The 27,983-nt window shown below is 32.2% G+C and overlaps 2 protein-coding genes across 2 annotated transcripts in view; both read left to right on the top strand.

Moving 5' to 3' along the window:
- Positions 1–27,983, top strand: part of LOC139498786 (uncharacterized) — a 598,641-nt gene that overhangs the window by 184,154 nt on the left and 386,504 nt on the right. The window lies entirely within an intron of this gene.
- LOC139497692 (uncharacterized) lies at positions 18,588–21,503 on the top strand. The gene is made up of 2 exons (XM_071285927.1): positions 18,588–19,168; positions 21,350–21,503. Exons 1-2 carry the CDS (start codon positions 18,588–18,590, stop codon positions 21,501–21,503), a joined length of 735 nt encoding a protein of 244 aa, XP_071142028.1.

Genomic DNA, 27,983 nt, shown 5'->3' with positions numbered 1-27,983 from the left:
ACTTTGGATTTTTTTTAAATTAAGATCAGATGCATGTATACATCAAAATAGCTGCAAAGTGTGTCGCTATATTTAGTTAATTTTGCTCATTTTACCGTTTCAGTGGCATGGAACCCCTAAATCAATGATGCATACCATTTCATCAAAAACGGTTATATCATGTCACGACTTACATGTTGGTCAATTTCTTTTTATACGGCTAACGTTTTTTGTGTTTCAAAAAAAATAACGACAAATTTATTTGATAAAGTTAGATAACTCCTATAAAATTTCATGGAATCGTTTCGAACCAAACTAGCTAAAAATTCCTGAGGATGTAACAAACAATTAGGAAGAAACATGATCGATATCTTCTTTTTTTTTTTTTTTGGAGAAGATGCACTCACTTGATAAACAAGTAACTCCTATGTAAGAAATATCTTAGCCACATATTGCGAAACCAATATTTATCGTAAGAACAAAATTTGGCGGAAGTAAAACAACAATAGGTCTTTCCACAGAAAAGCATCAAGACCTAAATATAAAAAAAATGACAACAAATATAGTAAACTACAAGGCTATTTATTTCAACATAATAACAAACTACTTGTTTACATACTAATTCATGTAAGGCAAAACATATCAAGGTTAACGCTGTCTAGAATTACGATTGTTTCTCACATGTTATAAATATGAAATTAATGATTTCACTATAGCAAGACTTGTATTTACAGTCAGTTGCTCAATTGGAAAAATAAATTATTGTACATTTATTGTTAGTTCGAGATCATGCAGCGCGTTCTGTTTCCTTTTGTGATCTTCAAGCTGATAGCAGCAGAGAAATTGTAGAAGATACGAGTACACAACAGGATGAATAAACATAATGTCGCCGTCTATCAAAGGCATCAGCTCGTCTGGTATTAAACAAAACAGATGTCGAAAACATACATTTTCAATTACCAAATGTTTACAAGCAAGTTATAGTCCAAATCTGTGTTTCATGTCCTTGAATAGAGTTTGTTCAGCCTAGCTATTTGAAAATTTAGATGGATCATATCCGGGGTACATCTGGACAAACAGTAGTTTATTATTACACAACATTCCTGAAATGGTTTACTTTATAAAAAAAAAAAAGATGGTAACAGTAACCACGCTGACATCGACAATGAACGTACATTTATCTTCAAATAACATAATGATCTGTTGTATTGTTGGTAAACAATTTGTTTCTAGCCATCATGTTACAAAGATGAAATGATTGTAAAACATACCTGGCACATACAGATATCGTGTGTGTGCATAGTTCATTATTTAAAGAAACGTTTAAAAGACGTTTAATTGCAATGTAAATGGGCACCGATATGAACGATACTCGCATCATGTCCAGGTAACTATAACACGACAATTCCGACGCTAATAGTACCTTTCCATACGAATTGACTGATTCTAATCTATATATAGTTCCGAAATGTACACGTTTCAAATACAGAAATCAATGGGGATTCATAGATGAACCGTAACGTGTACAGTATTTGTATGTTCGTTGTCAGAAAATCTGTCTTCAAACAGATTGTTTTCTGGGATAAAGTGATGTAGACATGTTTTGTATTCCACACAATAGATGTCTTTTGATACAATCCAACAAACAAGAAATTATATTCTCAGGCTTCCATTTTGATGTTCGTAACTCTTCACTCTACCAGAACAATATTGCTTTGAGGAAATATGAACACAGAAGATCGCCATGTCTTGGTTTGATGAGGTCTTTTAAAATTAATGTCATAAATGCATAACATAATAACTGAGTATGGGTAAAGGATTGAATCAATGGTTTTCAGTCATAGAAAACGATATTCGCCATTCCAAATCCTCGTTTGGAGAGTTTTTACATCCAATAGGTACAAATAAAACTCCATATTGTACAGCTGTAGTAAGTAGTGTGTGATGTGACCATGCTGTACGTGATCTGTGAATCCATTGTTGAGCTGGTGAGATCCATTCTTTACATCCGAAACAAAATGTGTGATCATATTCCCCACCCGGTGTAGACATGAACCATGAATAATCATGTCATCAGGTAACTAGCGTTCCCTAGTACGTTTATTAGATATGTACGTTGTGTTTCCGTCAGTCTCACAGCAGGCGTTTACTGTAGCAATATGAAGTAATGATTTGTCCACTAATTTAAGTTCTGTAAATCCAGGTTTTGTTTCGTTTGTTTCCATAACCAATAGTAAATGATGTGGATCATACTGGCCATTATTTAAGTTTTCACACACACGAAAATTATTGAAACTAATCATCTGATTGTAATCACTACCTTTGAGATATAAACCTTCTGCTTTACTACCACTACTTATGGATGTATGACTATTAGTATTTTCAATAATATCATTCGCAGTAAATATCTCTCTTCTTGTCCTTACAACTTCCTCAGAACCGACGATGCCACATAAGTAATTATAAAATTGGAGCGAAAGATTTGTGTCCTCTAGATTCATATTTACAACATATCTAGAAAAAAAAATAAAAAAAAATATTTTCAAACACCAGTCATTCACTATTTATAAATATATTTAATCAAAGCAAAAGCACACCTTTATGTGTCGAGTAATCGTCAGAACATGCTTGAATAGGTTTAGCATACACTAGACATTCGGACTATATGTAGTCATTGTCGTGCCATTCAAGCTTAACTAATTCTTGCTTTTTATATATAGAAAAGAATACTTCTTTGAAGTTTAGGGGTAGAAAATATAATCCATGACAGGATGAATAGAATTAGATTATGTTTGTTTAGTTTTGAACCAAAATGACTACAAATACTTTATATTTTTCACTCTGTGTTTTACCCTGCATTTACATAGACTTATACAATATTTCGTTTGGTCTTAATTCTACATTGTTGTCACCAATATTTAAACATGTGTTTTGGTACTGAAAACGAACTGTTACGTTAATAACAAATAACTCGGCGGCAAAACAGACTACAAGGAGATAATACGTGTTGCGCTTAATTCTACTGAAAGATGCCAACGAAATCGGGGTACACTTGGGCAAGTGTTGAAACAAATTGTTTTTGAAACACAGATGGAAAACGGTGTCCGAATTTGATTACTTTCTCAAAAAAAGGATTGCTTCAAATACAAATTTAGGAAGTACAATCACTACATGTATAATTGATATCATCATAGTTCCGACTTTATTTGGTTTAAGAGGAGATGCGGCTCAATCAAATCGGTCTTTTCCTTAAGTAGTGTAGATGACATAGTTTTATTCATAATCCATGATCTGATTTGCAATAGCAAAAACGTTCACGGATTTTCAATTGGGTATTTGTCGATTTTACTGAAGCTTTTTGCAAATTGAATAAACATGATTTTTTCATACGGAATTTGAAGCCAAAAGTATTTGCGTCTGATATTTCTTGCTAAGAACGTAGAAAGAAAATGCCCTCAGGTGTTTTATATATTTACCATTTCGTTTAATCTTGTGTCATTCTGTGAATGTTTTACTCTATCATTCACCCCGTTTGGTAACAAAATTGAAGTTATAAAGGTTTTGCTTCTGACCTCCTAAGCTCTATATATGGTTATCAAAATCAATTGGGGTGAGGCCGAAAGGGACCCCCGGAAATTCAAAAATGATCCTGTTAAACTTATCGGTCATTTAAATAAATTTCTTTTAAAGGGTCACCAAATTAAGATTGTAATTAGATCATTGAATATTTGTATATTGGTATTAATATTGATTTTGTTATCAGTAAATAAAAAACAAACTAAATATTATTGTGATATACATATACACATTCATGGATCTACAATATGTTCCTGTATTTTGGCATTGCAGAAGGTGATGTTTCTCTCTGACTGTTTATGACGTCTTTATACTAAATCCATTGGATGTTGGATGTGTAATGATTGATAATTTATTTTTAGATTGCTGATTGTTTTATCATTTGTTGATGGCTTTTAACTAGCAGTCAGTAACTGCGAGTACGCTCAGATCTGACTTTGTTGACTTTTTGTTGTGGGATATACAAGTAACCAACTACGCCCACTCTGTGTATTTGTTAGATGTATTTTTTATTTGTATAAATCTCATTAGATTGGCCTTTTTAAACTGATTTTTAAAGTTCGTTCCTATGTCATGTATGTTGTACTGTCATACCACCGTCCCAGGTTAAGGATGGTTTGGGATTCCGCTAACATGTTTAACCCCGTCAAATTGTGTACGTATGTGCTGGAGCCTGTAATACAGTAGATGTCGTTTGTTGATGTGCTATATATCTGTTTTTCGTTCTTTTTTTGTACAGAAGTTAGACCGCAAGTTTTCTCATTTGAATTACATTTTAACTGACTATGGGTGATGTGCTTTGCTGATTGTTGAAGGCCGTGCGGTAGAATTTAGTTGTAAATTTCAGTGTCATGTTGGTGTATTGGTGAGAAATGTCTCATTGGCAATCTTACCACGTCTTCTTTTTTATATTTGCTTAAAAGGAATTCAATAATCAGCGTCGAAATTATCGTGTTTTGTTTCTTCATGTATTGTCAACTATAGTTCACGTTCTTGACACTCGTGACAATTTTTTTTTTACAATGGTTTTTTTTCGATTTTGGTGACCCTTAAATTTATATTTACTGAATGTTTACTTTATTGAAAAAGTGTATACTTATCATGCTTGTAATAGTTGATTTGTTTCACTTGACTGGACGGATTCATACAAGTTATGTCATCATAGACCAGTCCATCTATGGACAAGTGTTTTGGGTTAAAATCATCAAAGAAGGGTCCAGTTATGGTCATTGATCCGGTTTAAATATGTAAACACAATACCTGTATCCGCAAAATAAACAATGAGACATAGTCATTGATTTTCATGTATAGCAAAGATTAAAAACATGCAAAATGTGTCAAAATTTGGAATTTGTGGATATGAAGTATAACCTTGACGACAACAGTTGCAAAATATGCATATGTCCTTATTCAATAACGTTTTGATATACTTATATTCCCAATGCGTGTGTTTGATTGTTTATGTGGGGGTTGTGCAGGGGTGTGGGGTGCACGGGGATAAGTTGCAAATAGAAATGATCATGTATAAGAAAGGACAACTAGAAGCTCTAAATAGACATTTGCGGAAACTGTCATACACCTACGATAAGGATTACAATTACACTTACAAGTAACATTTAAATTTTGGGCTGTCTCAAAGTGTAAAAATAAATCGTCGATCCAAAACGATGCTGATGCTGATGATTTTCTGTAGTTGAACAATGATTTTTTTTCTAATATATTTGCAGCAATTTGTAAACTTAATTATTGCATACGGTGTTATCCAGGTTGAAAATGCTGTACTTGTACGGAGCATGCTAGAATGAACTCACATTATTTAAAAAATAAATTTAACATGAGACGTACAAAATATCGCAATTGTCGTTGCAGTAGCTACAGTAGATTGGGACAATTGCTGAAAAAAGTCAGCAATACTTTGTGTTAGGAAAGATAATGGGGTATGTTTACGTTAAGACATACTTTCTCTCTTTTACTTTTTTACAGAGGAAATACAGTTGTTTTTGAGTTATTTATTCACTTGCCGTTCGGTATAATTTTGAAATGTTTTAATTCCTGAATAGGACAAAAACTTTTTTGTACGTTTTTGGTTTGAATAGAAAAAGAAACTACTCGAGAAAAAAAAAAACACAAAAAAAGTAATCAACGAACTTCACTATGTCGGAAATATATTTTAGACTGTTTGCCAGACTCAGTTGAAATGTAAGAAAAGGTGCACTCAAAAAATTAAAACTTTGCTATCTATGTTTTCAACAGCAACAAATAAAAAAAGACAACGAGTTCCAAGTTGTTTTTCTTTTGTGCAATTGTTATAATATATATCTTGGGAATCATTAAGTATGGACTAGATTTTTTCGCAGTGTCGATAATTATCCCCCTAGACATGGGTGGGAATGGTTTGCTCGAAACATGAGCTTTAATCCCTGTTCCAAGACTGGTACTATTTTCATTGAATTATAATATACAGTGCACTGACGAAGCAGGGGCTTATGCAGTAATTTTCAAAAAGGGATTTAAAACTCAAGATAAGAAGAAGCGGTCCGACAAAATGTCCCTTTTCAAAAGATGTTGTTTCATATTATATAAAAACACTGAGGTTTGATTTGTTTATTTAATTTTTTTTTTTTTATCCAAACTCAAATTTTGCCTTAGTTCAATTCCTATATCGCATTAGTATTTTTTTTTACCTTTTTTCATGGAATTCAAAGCTACGGCAAAATGGGAACACGCCGTTCCAATCACCGCAACAGCCTGTGATCTCTCACTGCGACTGCAGTTCTATATGTAACTGATTGTTAGGGATACAAATGCAAAAGTGTAGCAGGCGAGAAGAAATTGCTAAAAAAATCGGCAAGGCAACAGTTGCGGATGCAAAGTTGTAATAGAGCATAACAAAAACGACACCAATCTAACTATTTCAAATGAAATAGTGTGAAGAGTATACTCTGAGCAATACTTTGACTGGTTTTCGTAAACTAACCATTGCATTAAAAAGTACCATGTTTCGCGGGGAAAGCCTGTTGATAATATGTATAGCATACATCTATCTACACCTTCGGTCCTTATAGATCCTTGTCTTCAAATACTGCAAATTCAGAAAATATTGCGATGTTTTTTTATTGTGAAAAATACGACAGTGTTATAATCGCAATAATTTAAATTCGCATTTGATTTTTTTTATATGAATTCGACAGGAATTTTCCCAATATCGCAAAAATTTAAATCGCAATTTAGATTAAAATGACACAGTCGCAATAATAAATGGACGCAATAATATCTGAATTTACAGTATCGGCTTTGTACATTCCTAATGGTTAATCCCGAAAAGCACTTTGGACAAATGAAATTTAAACGTGTTGTTTAGATCTTTTTTTTTAATAGAGGACCCCATTTGGTATTTGTTATGTTTATTGTTAGTTTGTTTTATATTTTGAGATGACCCCTTGCTTTTGTCACCTCTCATCGTAAGTCTAAAGTGTAATCCTGGGTATAGACCTAGTTTCCGCAAATGTCTAATAGCCTGTGTCATTCACCTTGATCTATGTGCATATTAAACAAAGAACACAGATTAATTTATGATCAAAATGTGTTTTGGTGATGGTGATAGTGTTTGTGTATTTTACTTTACTGAACCTTCTTGCTGCTTAAAATATCTCTATCTATAATGGCCTAGTAGTTACAAAAGTGGAAAATACTTTTAAAAATTTACAAAATTTTACAAAATAGATGAAAATTGTTCAAAATTGACTGTATAGAGTAATAACTCCTTAAGGGGTAAAATTACCATTTTGGTCATGTTGACTTATTTGTAGGTCTTACGTTGCTGTTCATTATTGCTAGATTGTTAGATGTTGACCTAATGACCAATTGTATCTTGTCAGATTTGCTCTAAATGCTTTGGTTTTAGAGATATGAGCCAAAAACTTTTTACCCTATATACCTTTTTAGCCATGTTGGCCATATTGGTGGGCAGCAGGGTCATCGGACACATTCTTTAAACAAAAAACCCTTATGATGGTTGTGGACAAGTTTGGTTAAATTTGGCCTAGTTGTTCCAGAGGAGAAGATTTTTGTAAAAGATTACAAAAATTTACGTAAAATTGTTAAAAAGTGACGATAAATGGCAATAACTCCTTCAGTGGCCAACTGACCATTTTGGATATTATTTTGACTTATTTGTAGATTTTACTTGGCCATTTTGTGGCTGAATATTATTGTTGTTTACAGTTTATCTCTAACTTTAATAATATTGAAGATAATAACCAAAAAAGGCAAATTTCCTTAAAATTACCAATTCAGGGGCAGCAACCCAGCAAAAAGTGTCCGATTCATCTAGAAATGTCACGGCAGATAGATCTTGACCTAAAGCACAATTTGACCCCATGTCAGATTTGCTTTGAATGCTTTGGTTTCAAAGATATAAGCCAACATCTATATTTTACTCCTATGTTCTATTTTTTGCCATGGCGGCCACCGGACACATTTTGAAAACTAGATACTCCAATGATGATTGTGGCCAAGTTTGCATGGTTAAATTTGGCTTTGTAGTTTCAGAGGAGAAGATTTTTGTAAACGTTCACCAAACCAAGTAATGAGAAAAGCTCACTTGGCCCTGTGGGTCAGGTGAGCTAAAAAGTGTCTAGATATATAACTTTTTAATATATGTAATATAAATCACGTTTAAAATAAATCTCACAATCGGAACTGTTTCAAACATAATACAATAGCCGATACTTTAAAATACCCTACTTTTGCACATATAAAGGCTGTAAATCTTAAACTATTTTAATCGTCCCATATCGCACTATATATATACACTCAGTTCTTTTGCATATCTGTCTTATGATAGGTGACTAGAACTCAGTAATTATAATTATAACGGTATCATCCTTATCACACACATCTACGAATAGACTGTCCTTACAATGTATGCAAATTGAAACGTAAGCTCGGCCCGATCAGTTGACATTACATTGGTAATATGCGGTATTTTGTTAACGTCATTGTTAAGTTGCACCATTTAATTGATGACATTTTTTGGATTAATTTAATTGTTGGTTAGAAGGTTTTAGTCAATATGTTATGATTGTCAATCAGTCAACTACCCACAAATAAAAAATGAAGTAGATGTAATTAATTATGGGCAACCGTTCGACCCTCAGCAAAGAAAAAAACCCAAACCGTATGGTCGGCTATAACAAAAATTCGATAGAAAAATATGATACAATTAAACTGAGGACTGACGGCCTTATTCATTAGAAAACAGTTGACGAAAACTTATTTGACAGACATGAAGCAACGATAATCGCTGAACTACATGCTCCTTACTTGGGACAGAAACATGAATAATATGGCAGGGTTAAACATGGTTGTCAGCGTTAGACTCACCTTACTTGCTGTAACAGTACACCAAGAACAAACCATACAAAATAGTTGAAAAAGGCATAACTCATCAGTTGGAAACATATAGAAATACATTTAATAAAACAATGTAAAATATTGTTAAAAACGATTTTTTACGTATATCATCTAATCATTGTTTCAGCTCATTCTTTTATAATAATTCAAAAATTATGTAATGTTTTTTTTTAATAATAGTCGATAGCACATGTAGTAATGTCAGTTGTTTACCATTATAAGATACAGAAACAATCGCTCATTCACATACATGTATTAAATAAATTTTTAATTGACTGAAATAAAATCTCAGACCAAAGTTCAACTACAAAAATATCGTTCTACTTTATCATGTTTATGACAACGATGAACATGCTTTTGACTGATAACTCTAATGTCAACCTTTATATAACTTTATGACTAAGACTTACAATGTTTTGACTGATTATTTATTCTACAGTATATATTTCTCTCTTGATTAAAAATATACATTTGATGAATGGTCAGAATTATTCTCCCTAAATTGTCATTACTATATTAGACGCATCCAATTACGTAAAATACATCACTTTTCCTGGTTCAGATTGAACTTGTGTCCAAAGTGTGATATCTCAACACGTCTTTCAATACATCCATATTAACAGACATCAATTGATATAGATGTTTGATATTTAAGAACAGAAGTTATAGTTCATCAGAATTGATTCATATATTTCTATTATGTGATCATATTTCAAACTATTATATTTTGTTTATCTATTTTGCATCAACATATTTCAGTTTCTTTATTTATATATTATGAAGACGCTTATACTCATTTTATGCGTTATTTAAAATCATTGCAAAGGATTTTTTTCAAGAATAACACTATGTACTTCTTGCTCCTTCATTTTTTTTTCTTAAAACTATAATGTTTTTGTTGTGTGAGGAAATGAAACGGCCAGTATTATGTCTTGTTTATGCGAGTGTATCAGGAAAACAATTTACTGTGTAACACATAAAACAGATATCAATTAACTTTTCTCACAAAACAAGACAATTGACATTTACAAGCCGTTACTGGATAGATTATGGCTTCTTTACAATTCACTATGGCCATCGGTATTGTCAACCGTTACGTTTTCAGAATTACTGTTCAGAAATGGGATGACAATAATATCCTGTGCATATCTTCCCTTTTCGAATAAAGTTTTGTGGTAAACGTTCCAAGTTTTATATTTAATAGACCCAATGGCCACGTTTTATGCTATTCATTATTCAAATGAAATTATGTTAACACATCAGACACAAATTAATCTTCTTACATTTTACGTATTCTTACTTTGTCTACGTATATATGTTATATGGATAGAAACAATCATAAAAATGAGGAAAATATTATTGACGATAGAAGTATGCCCTCAATGTCTCAATTTTAATATTTACAATTCCTACGAACAAAGCGGTTTCCAATCATTTTAAATTTCACGTGATTTAATACACCACAATTAAGGATTTTTTGTGACCTCTGTTTATTTTGATATCGATTTGTTACTGATAACGTTTCGAAAATACATTTTTAATTTATTTAGGACTGTGATCAAATTGTTTACAACATGTATTAAGCTTGATATTGGACAAACATCTTTAGCTCGGTATAAAAGGATATGCCTTATAATGCGTTTAATGAAAACTAAAGATATGAGGAACGGGAAGTCTACATACTGTTAGAATATCGTCATGTGAGAACTGTCATACCTATAAATGACATGTTTGTTGGACATAATAATTTACTGTCGGCAAGTGTATTAATCGATAACTATTGACAGACCTCATACAATTTGATCGAGATATTATACAAATCATACTTACAAATAGTAATTTGCGTGAGTACATACTTAAGTTTTTTACGTACAAATTTTTAAATTATTTGAGGTTTTGTTTTTGAAAATTTAAGTGAAAACCATTGACAAAATGATACACTAAATTTAAGCAATGACTTTCCTTTTTCAAGTAGATGCGGTTCTTTTTTTTTTCTAATTAAAAAAAAAGACAGAAATACTGCTACAAATCTGTTTTTCTTTTAAAATAAAAAGACATACCAAATATTCTTTGTATATATATACAGACAGCAAGTGCAATCGTACCATATGCCAAAACGCCTCAAGTTACGTGATTTAATCAAAATGAAAGTAAAACAAAAATACATAGATTTTAATTTAAATTTGAACTGTGTCATAGATCCAAGATGTATATCTTTATGTTCATTTCTATGCCCTTTGTCACACGATTTTGTTTTTTGGGATATTGTTTCTGGCGATGTTCCTATAGCCAAAGATACTTAAGCCCTATACATGCATTTTGAACAATTCATCTGTAGCTCATGTATGTACGAAAAATGTTTGCATCAAAAGTGATGATTATCCCTTTCGGTACATTTTGAACAATTTAATCAAAAGTTTATATGCATACATCTACATAATACTTCTTAACTCCAATGTGTTGAAGATTACAAAAGGCACATACTAGGGAAAACAAATTACAGTCTGAACATATTTGCAATATCTAAAAAAAAAATGTTTTTTTAATTTTATATATAGACGGGTTTATCTATAACTGACATAGAAAACATGGGCGCATCCATTTACCTCTCACGTGACCGATCCGCCATTACAACCGTGAAAAATAACGCACGTGTATTGATCAAAACATTATCGATTTTCTGTTTGCATTTGTATTTCCTTAATTTTCTTATTTATTTTACTATGAATACTGCCGAAAGTTAAAAAAAGGTGGAGGTATTTCTTGTGCAGTTAAAAGTTGTACAAATAATCATAGAAAATTTCAGATGTGGAAAAACTCAATAAATAAAATATGTAAATATACAAGTTGTGCCGACTACACACAATACGTTTTTTTTTTTTTTAAATAAAACTTGATACACTGGAAGACAAATGTTGACACGTCGTCAAACTTAAATTATCTATGAAAATTATTCCGATGATTACAGTTCATCTGCCTCTGTTTGTATAGAATACCTACACATCAGATGCGGATCCAGGATTTTGAAAAGGGGGGACTACGGGTCCCCAAACAAGACACGATTTGTAGCGGAAGCGGTAAAAAATGGATTCACCATGAATGAAGCTTCATAAGGGGGCTCGGGCACTCTCCTCGATCCGTTCCTGCACATTTCTTTAGATAATAACAACGAAACCTACCCCCGAGGCCACATGCAGTGTTACGTTGTTATAATCTGATGCATATCAACCAAGTATGAAGAGAAGATTTTTTTATACATAGATGACTATCTTTATGCTTCGAAATGGACAGTCGTTCTGACAACATAATCTCAGACAAACATATTGCTAACAGACGAGTGAGGAGACGAGTAAGGAGCTCAAACTTTAATAAAAGGGCAAACCAATTTAGCGTATAGACATATTACGCATCGTTCTGATGAGGTTAAAACTTAGTTTGATATTTGGTTATTTGTGATGGCGCTTTCATATTTCGAAAATAATAAAATATTTTATTCAGAGGTGTCAGTTCTTGTTGAAAAACTTAGTTTTGGCAAACAGCTGCATTCATAGACAAATCCCAACAAAACTTACTATTAAGGGCACTTCACTATAAACCTCGTCTTGATGGTCCATATATGAAGGCATGTGTGCTTAAAGTATATAGCGATAGGAAGATGTGGTTTGAGTGCCAATGAGACAACTCTTCATTTAAATAACAGTTTATAAAAGTAAACCATTATAGGTCAATGTACGGCCTTCAACACAGAGCCTTGGCTCACACCGAACAACAAGCTATAAAGGGCCCCAAAATTACTAGTGTAAAACCATATATCCACTTCGTATACAGTATTTTCTGTTGAAACTTGATTTGAATTTTCCTCAGTCGATTATTATGTGCATGAGTTATGAAATTTTACACATTAGAAAAGATTTTTCAAAGGTCTTTGTGATCAAATAGATTACTAGAACCTACGGAAGCATATGCAACAACCAGAATTTCCGACGGTTCACTGAGAAGGATGATGGTCCAATATACATCCCTAATGTAATACTGTAATACTGCACATGTACTATATACATCGTGAATTTATAGAGGGGTCTAATACAAATAGGTCTTCGACACATCGAGATAATCCCGCACCGGGAGGCGGGCTTCCGCTCGCCCGTAAACAGAGATATGTATTAGTTCAGTGAAATGGACGTCAAACTAAACTCCTAAGCATATAAATGAACTAACTTTAAAAACATCATACAAGACTACAAACAAAGGCCTGAGGGTCCTGACTTGGACCAGGTGCAAAAATGCTGCGGGGTTAAACATGTTAAATGAGATCTCAACCCTCCCCTATACATCTAGCCAATGAAGATTAAACATACACACAGCCAAGTAAAACTCGGTTTTAAAGAAGTCCAGTAATTTTTCTGCAAAAAAAATCAGAATCGAACACTTAATAACTATATGATAACATGGGTCGTGAAATTTCAAAACTTCTTCGGCCAAATTAAATCGCAAATTTTACATATGTCCCGACGCCAAACGTAAACGTCACTCAAGTTTGAGCAGTATACGCGAGTCGAACCACAAGCAAAAAAAAGTCGTTTCTGTGAAAAAGCTCATCATCAAACGGTACTTGTCTATAGGTATATTTTTGCAGATGATCTAAGTAACCGCGCGCCGGGAAAAAGCATGCTGTCGAATTATAGGACCGTCGGATTAGAAGATTGTTGAATTTTAGGTCCGACCACAGACATTTATTTGAGTTCAATAAAAAATGCACCTGGTTTTTGTTTTTGGATTTATCACATTTGACCCGGCAAGACATTTTATTTTTATTTATGAATGTGTTATAATAATCAATATGTTTTAATCGATTTGTAACCAGGGTATTAACATTCATATATATTGTGTCCGGGTTAAAAGATCTTAAAACGTATAAAATACCGTGAGTTAATGATATTTTAGGACATCGGACACCTGGCCTAAAACACACTTATTTTTTTAATAATTTTAATCTCCATTACTTTATTATTTATTCTGTAATTTACCGAGATCAAATAAGCTTCACATTCTTGTGTTTACGCTAATTGCATGCGGTCTGAGATATATATATATATCTTGTTTACATATTTTTCACGGTTGTAATGGCGATCGCTACTACCACGACGCATAGGAGTCGCATCACAAACTAAGGCAGATAATTAGAAAAACCTGTCTATAGATAAAAACACAATTATGATTTAACAATATATACATGTACATTTATGTTGTTTTGAATCAGACCTAAACGCGTCTAAGCCTGGGCTACAGGCTACTTTGTATGGTAATGAATTCCACAACCTTATTGTGATAGGAAAAATGAATATAAATGGTAATTTGTGGGAGAAAATGGCTGTACAAATTTGAGTTGTTTCTTTTATGGTACTAAATATTGTATATTTGAGATGGATACTTATTGGTGTTGGATTTTGTAAAGCATGGTGACTGAAGCGATATTTCTTCTGTGTTGTAAGGTAGGCTAGCTTAGATGTTCAAACATGGCTGTTATACTTTTTGGTAGCTGTATTGATTTAGTGTGTACCTGGCAGCTCTTCTCTGGATATTTTTTTTTTGTATTTGTTGTTTCTGCCAGGGGTCCCAGACAACACTACAATATTCATTTTTTGGTCTGACATATGTTATGTAAGCAAGTTCTTTTGTTTTATGCTGTTGTTTTTTACATTTCTCTTTAAAAATCTGTGTGATGCATTTGCTTATTTGTGATGTTATTTTAGAATATGTTCCATGTCAAATCGTTTGTGATGGTAATGCCGAAATATGTTGCTTTGTCTGTTGATTGTAGTATGTGGTCATGTAGTGTGTATTTAAAGATGAGGGGTTTGGGCTTTCTAGTTATGTGGATGATTTCAAATTTGTCTGGGTTAAAGACATTAGCCATTCCTGCTCCAATTGTTCAAATTTATGTAGGTCTGATTAAGGGTGTGACAATCAGTAAGTGATGATATTGTTAAAGACACAGTGGTGACATCTGCAAAGAGGCGAACATTACTTTTGAGGTTGTCTGGCATGTCATTTATATAAATTGGGAAAAGACTAGATCTGTGAGATAACCATGCCTCTATCGAGTTTGATCTTTTATTGTTTATTCCCATGCGTTTCAGTTTTAAGATAAGTCTTTGGTGGTCCATTTTATCGAACGCGTTCGGCCTGTTTCGAAAAATCCATTATAACTACCAGGTGCGGACTTAGGCGGGGGCGTGGCGGGCGTGCGCCCCTCTAAAATTTGCAAAGCATGGGTTGTCTTCAACTTATTTGAGTATCAGAAGAGACCATTCCATCTTTTTTAACATTCAAAGCATATAAAACAGCCAGTTTAACAGAATCAACTGACCTACGATTTATTTAAGTTCTATGAATATTATATACTCCAAAGGAATGTGTCAAACGCGGAGCTGCGTTTGATGAAAAATACAATAGGTTTTTAGCAGTTAAAGCACCAGCAATTGTTACATTGTATATGCGGTTTTTATAAAAAAAATTTCTTTGATAATCGAAGTTCAAAAACATCCCTAACCCTTACTCACTTTCACAATGATGGCACGGCCAGGAAAACAGTCCAGGTGAGATTCTTTCTTAATGTCCTTAATGAAAGATAGAAATGTACACTGTTTCAAGCGAAAGGTTAGTTTATAATTTGTTTCTCTGTGTCTTTATATATTTCTTATTTGCAATTACCTGAAAATCTTGCCGAATTATATACCGTATTACATGCATGGGATCCCCAGAAAATAATCATAACTTCGTAAATGCATCTCATTCTGATTTTAGTGGTTTGTGGCGAACACAGTATATATCAAATCTGGCACGACCTCCGAAAATCAAAAAAAGTAAAAACAGATATTATGAAAAGACAATTACAAATCACGACGAAAAGAAGAATTTTCGTTTGCAAAATTTAATACTAGTATTGGTCAGGTGAGCTATTGTGATTTCTTTCGTCTCACTTTGCTTCCGTCGATTTACCCGTCTATCTGTCAACTCTTCACATTTCCATCGTCTTAACCAAGTTTGTCGGGGCTGGTGTTATGGAGTGTTAAAGTTATCCTTAAGTGAACCGGTTTCATTTCACATTATTGAAACCATGTACAATTGGCTTAGACACATTGACGATCTGCAAACAAGGGTTATTTATTTTTGTGATGTTTCTGTATTTCTTTTTGTCACAACTACCAGCACCATGTCTTTCAAGGATTGGTTGAGATATTTATTAGCTGATATTGCTATATAGATCATTTTACAACAAGTGCTGGTGTCTTGATTGTTAATTGGTTTGCATAGGAATACTGAATCAAGATAATATGTTCGCATGATCTTCAGGTTCTGTTTTTTGGGCTTTATAATTGTAGCTGTATACACTCATATATATGTAATATGAATCTCCTAGTGGGTTAGTTAGGGGTGTTAGGAGATTGTTGTAGTTTTCTCTAATTTGTAGGAGATAGACCTTGCCATCATAACTCGACGATTCTTCGCGGATCAGCAACATAGTGTTTCATCTCTGTCCGTCAATCAATCCGTCAGTCACTAGTGATTGCAAATTGTTGTCAGGTTGGATTTAAGCGGTTTCTGCTTGAAACTTTAATTTATCGCAAATTTTTCCTCACAAACGTTCGAAATACCTACATATTGCACCCCTTAAGAAGAATATTTTAATAAGTTTATCTAAAAAAAAATTTGCGCGCCCCCTCTTACCTTATCTGCAATCCTGGATCTGTTCCTGAGGACTTTTAGCCAAAGGTGAAGTTTTAGTTGTACATTACTCTAATTTTCCCGCTTCGATGTGTTTTTATTGTTTGTACATATATCTTAATATTTAAAGACACATCTACTGTGTGTTGTCGACCCACATATCATTATGCAGAAGAAGTTTTGCTAATGATGCAAACAACCTCTGCGTATGTGTATCACACTTTTGTTTAAAAGAGTGCATTATCTATTTTAGTAAGGGTTTACAGAAATTAATCAAAGTAGTGTGAAGAGATAAGACAGTAGTATTGTTTTATGGGTACTAGGAAAAAAACTATTGACATAACTCATCAATTCAATAAACAATGAAATTGAATTAAACGTTTAAAATTAAATGTTTGATAAGTTAATGTACGGAAATATTTTCCAAGAACACTTATCAATTTGAAAGGGACTGCATGTTTTTAAAAAACAGAAGAAAAAAGATCAAACAGGTATTAGCCTGCTTTTCCAATTTTAAAGATATTCGTCTAAAGTTTTATAAACAAAATACACACTGGGGTATGTTAATTGGCCTCAAAATCATCCGATAGTGAAAACAGTAAATGGTATTACCAAAAAGGTAAAGATTTCTAGATGGGCCAAACAAGCGGCAATATAGAAGTTCCTCTTTTTTTTTATTGTTAGTTGAATTGTGAAATGCATGATGATGTTGTTGTGTTATAACACAACGATCCCTAAGTAGGGTAGACTCGAGCTTTTAAGCCCTATTTAGTTCTATATCTATAGTATGACATTACAGGATACAGTTTTGAGACTGGATACAAATTTGACTCTTACATAAACTCTTTCCACAAAAAAGGCTTTCGTTGAATCCCATATTGATGCACCAATTCATCATATTTAATGGTATATATTGTCATTGAAAGATAAAATATGATTTGACATGAGTGCCAATAAGACAACTCTCTATCTAAATTGATGCATGTGATAAAGTATGTCACAACTCATGTGAACGTACTTTAATGTGGTTTTAAGAGCTAGATTTTAAATGTTAATTATTGGTTTGACTTTATTTAACGGTATTAGTTAATTGTTGAATACACAAAAAAAGCAATAAGTTGGGTAGATAGACCAAAAACGACCCAATTATCTGCTTATGTCAATTCACTGGTCATGTTTCAAAAATGATATCAATCCACTTATGATTTTAGTGATTATGCTACATCCCTACACACATAAGAGATTCTGCAGTATCCTTAATTTTACAAATCACTGTTAAATATATATAGATATGGATAGAAAGAAATATCTGTATAAAATATTAAACGATAATCAAAAACCTATCGAATTGTCAAAATACTTATAAGATTGAGACGTACTCAGTCCGTTCCATCTCTGTGCTGCAGTGATCACTAAATGCATTAGTGAAAAGATTGCATCATATTATTGACTGACTACATTCTTTAATAAAACATGTTATATATGTTCCATTCAACCGAATATAAAACAGGTGTCTAAAAAGATAAAAAGCATGTTGTCATTATCGAACAAATATAATGCACATATTTTCCAGTTTGTTCATACCAGAAATGCTAGACACTTTGATATGTTTTAAGAAAATACATGTTCATTATACTAAAAATACATTTTATTACATAACACCTTTAAAGTAATTACCATAATTAGCTCATTAACGCTTGATTACGGCCCTTCTACATACATTTAGTTTGAAGGAAAAAAAAACAATATCAAGTATTGTTTTTACATTACTTATGCAGTTGCAAAAATAAGTTTTATAGTATAAGTAAAGTATATAAATAGAGTAAACTATTCGTAATTGTTTTTTTCTTTTTCCATTTTTTTTTCTTTTTAGTAGATATGGTGCAAATATGAATTTAGAGGTCAAGAATCTATCGCTTCAATTTTATAATTACCTTTGTGACATAATCGGTTCTGAGGAAGTTGTAAGAACGAGAAGAGAAATATTTACTGCGAAGGACATTGTTGACAATACTACTAGTGCAACCTTAATAAGTAGTGGTAGTAAAGCAGAAGGTTTAGATCTCAAAGGTAGTGATTTCGATAATATGATTCAGTTAAACTTTGTTCGTGTATATGAATGCTTAGATGATGTCCACTGTGATAAAAATAAATTAGTTATGGAAACAAACGACACAAAACCTGGATTTACAAAACTGAAGTTAGTTGACAAATCATTACTTGATTTTGATATAATTCAAAACTTTGGTGAGATTTTGGGAGAAGAAATATACATCTCAAGTAAACGTTTTCGGGAATTCTTTCTACGTGATGGTATGATTATTCATGGTCCATGCCAGTCTACATCAGATGGGGAATTTGATAATGCATTGTGTTTAAGATGTGAAGAATGGATCACACTAGCCCAACAATGGATTCAGAGATCACGTGCAACATGGCCGCATTACAAGCTAGTTACTTCAGCTGTACAGTACGGAGTTTTATTTGTTCCTATAGGGTGTAAAAACTCTCCAAACGAGAACTTACAATGGCGCATATCTTTTTCTGTTACAGAAAAACTGTTGATTCATTCCTTTTCCCACACTCAGTTATTATGTTATGCGTTACTAAAAATTATTTTGAAGGACATCATCAAACCGAAACATGGTGATCTTCTTTGCTCCTATTTCCTTAAAACGATAATGTTCTGGTTGAGTGAGGAAATAAGTCCATCAGAATGGAAACCTGAATATATAATTCCTTGTTTCTTGGATTGCATCAGAAGACTTATCTATTGTGTGGAATATAAAACATGTCTCCATTACTTTATCCCAGATAACAATCTGTTCGAAGACCGATTCACTGACAATGAACATAAGGCATTAATAGATAATCTACGATTTGTTTATAGATCACCATGGACTACTGTACTTCATACGGAAACTTTTCAGAATTACAGATTAGAATCATTAAATACGCATTGGATGGCACTATCAGCGTCGTCATTATCATGTTTTACTTATATAGGAGTGTTTTATAATCCACGTTCAGTTTACAGTGCATTTAATCGTTTTGGACATGGTTATAATAATACTTTTAGAAAGGACATTTTTGCGTACATACTATGTGTATGTTCCAGGGAAACTATACAATCTGCGGATTTTTATAACCTGACAGACAAGAACAAATCTTTTTACAAACAGTACAAGATAATATTTGGTCATTTCAAGGTACATTTACAGTCAGATTCTGTATCTTCCTGGTTATTGGTAGCATCTTTGTTTTACAACTGTAAACGATTTCTGGAATGTCTCGATATAATCAACTATTGCTTATTCGGTTGTACCCCGAATAGGATATATCTACATTATGCCAACAGCTTGGCTGAACAGACTGTTTTCAAGCAGATGAAGCAAAGAATGGGATTATTGCTTGCATTAAAACATTTGGTAATTGAAGATGTGTGTTTTCGACATCCGTTTTATTTATTGCCAAACGAACTGATACCTTTAATAACCGACGAAAGTATTAGCTTACCTTCTGTTGTATACTCGTATATTTTACAATTTCTTTGTTATTATCATCTTGAAGATTACAGAGAGAAACATAAGGCGCTGAATAATCTAGAACTAACAATAAGGAAAATGTACTTGATTTCTCCACATAATATAGGAGTAGTTTATAAAAGTCTCCATATAGTAAGAACATTAATTTGATAGTAATTTAGAGAGTATTCGAATACCATAACGCGTTACGGGTTCCCTCGATAACATGCAAACATTATGCTTAAAAAGAATTAATGTGAATATAATAATGTTGCTATTATTTCAAATATATAGCATTGCAGGTCATGATATATAATTAGATATTTTTCTTTTCATTTTTTTTTTTCTATTTTTTTAAGAAATGACAAGTTCAGATTTGTTATCATTTGTAAACAAAAATGAAAAGGAGTAACGAACCAGCATGTCTATAATTTTTTTTCTGTTTTAATTAAATCTTTGATGAAGCATTGGATATCTCTTATATACAAGCTATTGTTATTCATATTTTTTTACAGCTTCAATTTGATCAATAAATCGAAATGCTTTTTCACCGCTAAACATTGATAATGATTAACAAATTTAAATTAGAAAAAAAGGGGCGAAAGATACCAGAGGAACAGTCAAACTCATATATCAAAATAAACTGACAAAGCCATGGTCAAAAATGAAAAAGACAAGCAGACATATAATGGTACACAAGAAACAACATAGAACACTAAAGACTGAGCAACACGACCCCCATCAAAAACTGGGGGTTATATCAGGTGCTTCGAAAGGGTAAGCAGATCCTGCTCCACATGTGGCACACTTCGTTGCTCATGTTATTACAATTCATGAAAAGGGAAGGGGTTGTAGTAACGACGTTATAAACATTAAGTTAATGTAATGAGGATCTGAAAAGAATATCCATCAAAAGATCAATTGAAACAGAATGAAATTAAATGTTTCGACGGCATCGTTCCTTGATGCATTATCAATTAGCCTCATTCTTTCGGACTCCATGACTGGAATTTTGAATATGGCGATGGCTTTTACACGTAGAACTACTTAACTTATCAGAACGTAAAAAAGTGATATCCCCAATATTGGCAAAATATTTCTATATTAACAATTTATTATTTTTATAGTATAAAACTAAACAGATGTGATAAATCTTTTAAAGGAAAAACTATAGCAGATTCAAATGCACAGAACGTTCGTAAGTTATACGAAAAACAACTCCGACAAACTAACAACTCATATTTAACTACTAAGACATATATGAAAGAAGTTGTAGTATGAGTGCCAAACAGACAACTTTCCGCCTAAGTCATAATTTGTAAAATTAAACCATTATATGTTAAAATACAGTCTTCCATACGGAGCTCTCACACCGAACAGCAAGCTTTAAAGTGCCCCCTCCAAAAAAAAATGATATATACTGTGGACATTTATACTGATAATGCATGGTTGTTATGTTCATTCATTGCTGTCAATAGCATGGTGTTTCAATTGTTGTACAAGTGAGAGGTTTGGCTAGCTTTAAAACCCGGTTAAATCTATCATTTTCTAAATAAAATATGCCTTTTCTAAGTCAGAATTATTACAGTTGTTGTCAATACCTTGGGGTGTTTTGGAGCTTGTGATTTTGCCATTTGATTTGAACTTTCCGTTATGAGCTTATACAGGGATCGGTTTATTATATGTATTACCTTTTATAGCATCATTAACAATAATTTTGACTGTACAATTTACTTTAAATAAGCCTCTTAAAATAACAATAATAATACCGCATATTTTTTTTGGTTTAAAGAGATGAATTTAAGATTTCTATCACAAACTATTAAATTTACTCAGTTTATTACGGACATGTGTGTACAATGTAACATGCTTAGAAATCTACAATGCAACTGATAAATCTGGTGACACATTGTTTTTACTAAATATGCTGAAAATTTCTGAAAATTGAAATTTATTTAGAATCTTCTATTTTGCATATCTATTCTGTAAAACTACATTATTATAGTGTGCTTTTTTTTTCTTTTTAAAAAAGTGGTTGATGTGATCTATATAATTAACCAAATGTTGGTTTTGTTCTTGAAAATATGTCATAGTTACATTTCAGAAAAAAAGTGGATTATTTTCTTTTTAACATACTCAGTTATTAAACTATGCGCTATATTCCTTGGATTGTATCAGATGTTCAATTAGCTGTGTACAATCCAAAGAATGTTTTATTATCACATGTGTTCATACATTACAAAAAAAAAATCACAAAAATACTGAACTCCGAGGAAAATTTAAAACGGAAAGTCCCTAATCAAATTGCAAAATGAAATGATAAAACACATCAAACGAATGGACAACAACTGTTATATTCCTGACTTGGTTTAGGCATTTTCAATATGATTTGAAAAAAATATAGGCCGTTTCCAAATATACTACGGCGTATTTGTGATTCACTATGACCTTCAGTATTTCCAACGGATAAGTTTTCAGGTATACGGCTGGGTCATGGATTAAACTTACAGCATCTGTATTGTACTGTCAGTCTTTTAAGTTAAATCCTTAACAATACGATATGTTTTATTTAAAAAACATTCACGTGTGAAACAAGAGGTAAATATATACAAAATACAATCACATACAATCATAGAAAGAGAAAACAACTACCTCCGTGTTGTAGACCGTACAATGTCCAATAATGGTTTAATTAAATTGTGACTTGGATGAAGAGTTGTCTCATTGGCACTAATACCACATCTTTCTATATCTTTTAACAGTATCCAGTAATGTGAAGTTGTTTCACTGATTTTTAAAAACATACCAGACATTCTATATACAATACCAAATACTCGAAGTTGCTTTAGACTAGGTTGACTTGAGATTCAATTTTACAAAGGTTTTTATCTGGACTATAATCTATAACATTGGATAACAATTGTACACCTATTATGTCTGGAAGGGTTGCATACCTTAAGTAGTACATATAACAAAACTTTAAACAACTGACGATCAAGTCGGAGGTTTAACTAGCCTGAAAACCAAATTAACCTACCATTTACTGCGGAAAGTGTATGAACTAAGTCCGGAATAATGCAGTTGTTTTCACTTGTTTCCTCCATATAATAAATTTTGATTTTGTAAGTGCCTCGGTATTATGTTTTTTTTTTTTTTTCTTTTCATTCTTTGGTACAAAAGATTTTCGAATGTACCTGTTTAATGTAAAACAAAACAAAACGTACATACCTCTACAATTTGGCGAGAGAAAGAATGGACAGTATATATTTCAAAAACAATAAGCAAATAGTGTGCCTTGTTCGTTCATGAGCTTAGTAATCGATTTATAAAAAAAAAAACAACACCATAACAATTGAACAAAAAACAACGCATTGTTCAATGTGGCAATTTGAAATTAAAAAAAAAATTATGTCTACGAATAAGTTCTTTTTCTAACATTTTCAACTGCCATCTGATAATGTGTGTAAAATATTTTCCTCTATTATTCACTACTAGCTTTTCACTGATATGCAGGTTGATTCAATAAATATTTGACCAAGTTTTATTCAAAAATCAATATGTTACGCACGGTATTGAATTACAGAAATGTGCAGGAAATTATGATGGTCATATACGTTATTAAACGGAAAGAAGGAAAAATTAGGTTTTCAGGTTTTCCATATGTTCAGATATCTATAGTATATATAAACCGGAATGTCATGACGGTTGTACATTGATTTCCGTGATAACAGTTACTTCCTTAGATATAAATTATCAACTATTACAGACTAACATATTTGAGTTTTGATATATTCACGATATTATGCAATTGAAACATGATCAGAATTTCATAAAAAAGAATATGTATTTGACAAAGTCCTATCTTACAAATAAAAGTAGCAGAGGATGTAGTCTACATTACGAATAAATGTGTAAGTTGTCCTGTCCCTAATCAAATGACAAAATCAAAGGCTCAAGCACAATAAACGAATGAATAACATCTGTATTATTTCTGACTTGGTACAGGCATTTTCTTTTGTTAAAAATGGTGGACTGATCCTGGTTTTAAAGCTAGTGAAACCTCTCACGTGTATGACAGTCGCATCACATTCAATCATATTGACAACGATGCGTGAACAAAACCAACAGACATAATAGGTACATATGTTAAACATACAGCAGTCAGCATTGTGTTATAATCTTAATAACTAAAACAAAATATAAAAAAATACATATATTGATCAAAGAAGCACAAAATGGAATATAGGCCAAGCATATCAGCAAAAATTAAAGACAAGAATACACAAATGTACCAAAGTACAATAACGCAAGAACGGGATGCATAAGCACAGAGCCATGTCTTATATATATTTAACAAAGAAACATAAAAAGCCATATAGACGAAGCACATAACAAAAAAGAAAATCAAGCAACACACAAGTTTTCAAAGTAAAATCAAAAAGCATACAGACAAAGCTAAATTAAAAGACAAGAATACGTGAATATCATAAACAGAAATGACAGGATGTACAAGTACTCCAAGTATTATTATAACAATAAAAACAAACTAATAGTTAACAAAGCAGCACAACAAGACATATATCAAACTTAACAACCGCAATACTTGTAAGATATCATGTAAACCTTTCTGTTTTGTCATCATTAAATCGAATGGTCAGACATAAGGTTTATGTCAAGTTGGTTACCATACAGTTCGTACACAGACTTAAAAATTTGTATCAGTAAGTTATCTCGTTCAGTTGTGACAATTCATCTAATATTCAGTAAAACAAACGTTTTTATCTTGTAATGATTATTATTATATGGTTATTCCTCCGCCAAACGTATGTTTCACAATATGTCGTTAAGATATATGCTTAATTGTTATATTGTATATGCGCTTCTAAATTTCACCCTGCCAAGCCGAACAATTTCTATGTAAGAGTTATCTCCCAATATATTGATTATCTTGTTTGTGCATTTAAATCGTAACAAATAAAAGATATCGACTATTTTTTTTAATCAATTGTGCGTTATCTAAGAATTAAGAAAGTTTAGTCAAATTGGAGCGAAGCGATCCCGTGACATATAGAGAGTTATCTACCCGTCACTAAGTTATCGATGTTATAGTGTACTTATATGTTCAAGGGAGAGAAAAAAAATCAGAAGCAATATACATGTATTCATTTAATATAAACATACACAAACCTATCGAATGACACGGTGAGTTCCGTATCGGTCATATACATTTTTACATCAGCATCTAATTTTCTTTAATAAGAGATAAAAAATTACCATATATAACGCCTAGGTTCAGTATTATCTCTCTTTATCAAAAAATAGTCCCTAGCAACCATACATTTTTAAGATCAATAGCAAGTGAATTTTAGAACTGTACCCTTCCAAACCGGAAGTAGCTAATATTAACCCATATTTCAAGTGAAAGTATATTGATACCATATGTTTTCGGAATCAGGGTTCATGTTACCTGTTTAATCATATCTTAATAGTTATGATACTATTAATTGAAGAAGATTAATAGTTTACTTTTTAAATGTTATGTTATCTTGTTTATCAAAACAACTTTGTCATTGTTTGGAAAGACATTCAATTTTTCTATGAACAAATGATTTTTAATTATCTTTTTCTTTCAGGAAAAGTTTGTCCATGTGGTTTTTTTTTGTATCGCAACATGTTGTCAAATATATATATTATATGCTATCGTACTCCAAAACCGCTTTGTAACTAGACCCTTCTGATCCGAATAATATTCCTTGTGATACTAATTTACCAGAACACTGTATGTGCGCATGTCCTCCTCAACCGTAAAAGAAATTGACAAATCTATTGTAACAAATGGCTCTTTAAATCCTCAGAATGCTTTGGACATTCTAACCGATTAAGTACTAAGAGTCCAGATGATAGTTATTTAACATTTTGTATTTGACCACATTGATATGTAAAGGTTACTTAAATATCGTAAGATATAGAGACTTAGGATATCTTATATTCTGAATTTAATTTTCTTTTTCTTTTAATGTTCCTTATCAAATACATAAATATGTCTCACTGGAAGGTAAATCTGTTGTGTGCGTTAAAAACTTTTTTTTTTCCTTGTGAAATGAAAAATCGATTGATAGACCTTTAGAAATCTAGTAAACAAATAACAACAAACAAACCAAGCAAGCAAAAACAATCAAGGAACAACAGAAATCGATCATGTTTCAAGGGGAAAGACCGTTTACCTTTTTTACTCTGTATAGAGCAAGTTGAGCTTAGATTTATGGATTTCTCGCTACATTGAAGACCTGTTGGTGACCTTCTGCTGTTGTGTTTTTTTTATTTTGGTCGGGTTGTTGTCTCTTTGACACATTCCCCATTTCCATTCTCAATTTTATTTCCTTTATTTTGTTTTCAATTGTCATGTGTTGGTTTTCGGAAGGATATATAAAAAGCGGTTAAATTGAATTAACATAAAAATCATGGATTGATTTGTTTGTAGTTCGTTTTAAATAGATAGCAAATAGCAGATAAAAAATGCAGATAATCGGCAACACTGATTGTTTCAGCTTTCTGACATTAACTTCCACGTATCGTTCTTTTTCTCATATAAATTAAAACCACCCTCCAGGGCAGACTCAATGATTATTCCAATTTGATGTTCGTATAATGCGTAGATAAGAAAATACTGTAAGTGTGTTAACCTTTTCAGTAGTTATATAATAATTCAGACTAAGGCCGTGTTCATACACACGAAACGCTATGTACAGTAAACATGTTTACAATAAGTTTAATGTAATGAAAAACTGGTTTCACATTAAATTTGTTCACATCTACACACCTGGTTTAGTTACCTGTGCATGAGTTTTGTTCACACTTATAAACTATATGTCATTTAAATATTCATTACATAGGATCGAATTAAAATTTCTTTTCTGGCAGTAATGAAAGCCAATTTGATGATTTGCACCTATTTCAAAGATACTAAAGATGCATCGATTACCGGAGGCGGATAAAGACATTTTTAAAATGCAATGGGTTTCAAACATTGATTGACCGAAAAAAGAGGTTCCAACCCCTGGACCCCCCATTTTGAATCCGCCACTAATTTTGCATACATCACGTAGGCTACACACGAAGACGGATTGAGATTGTGAGGGTGTTTTAGTAATGCATTTATGAGTGAATCGTTGATTGACCAGTGTCAAATATTTCTGTATACGTCCAGTCACTTCGGGACGACATTTGGCAATAATGATGCTTTGAGTCTGGATTAGGGGTCCAAGGAATGAGACTAAAAAGGTTTTTTTTTCTTAAAAAATATTATGATTCTTAAATTGAAGAAAAAATATTCTGTTCAATGAGGAAAAACATTTCTGAATCCAGATTTTTCCCATACCCTTTAGTGTTAAATTTTGAACAAAATAATTTGATTTCATTTGAAAATCTAAACAAAAATGTTCGTGCTATGCGCGAAAACAATTTCTGTGTCGAACATAAAAACCATAGCCCCCTTTCTGCATGTAGTTAAATGGTTGCTCCCTAATAAGGCTATTTAACAGGCTTTTTTTTAATTAAACCAATTAATATATCGAGTTTAGACAAATAATTCCGTAAAAAAAACCAACGTTAATAATTGTTAATAATATAAATATTTTTTTTTTAAAGTTTCTTCTTTAAATAAACATGGTGATATGCATGTTTTAAATGTCTTGTTTTGTGTACACTGAACCAAACAAATTCTACATTGACTATCGACTGCATGTAGAAAAAACATCATTT

This window comes from Mytilus edulis, chromosome 12, assembly GCF_963676685.1.
Source record: "Mytilus edulis chromosome 12, xbMytEdul2.2, whole genome shotgun sequence".
Lineage (NCBI taxonomy): Eukaryota > Metazoa > Mollusca > Bivalvia > Mytilida > Mytilidae > Mytilus > Mytilus edulis.
The sequence above is the reverse complement of the archived record's forward strand: the minus strand, read 5'-3'. Positions and strand labels throughout refer to the sequence as shown.

Excerpts from the sequence above, each read along its gene's own strand:
- LOC139497692 (XM_071285927.1), top strand. The coding sequence starts at position 18,588 with ATGAATTTAGAGGTCAAGAATCTATCGCTTCAATTTTATAATTACCTT. Across the intron at positions 19,169-21,349 it reads CTAGTTACTTCAGCTGTACA|TATAAAACTAAACAGATGTG; the intron begins GTACGGAGTTTT and ends TTATTTTTATAG.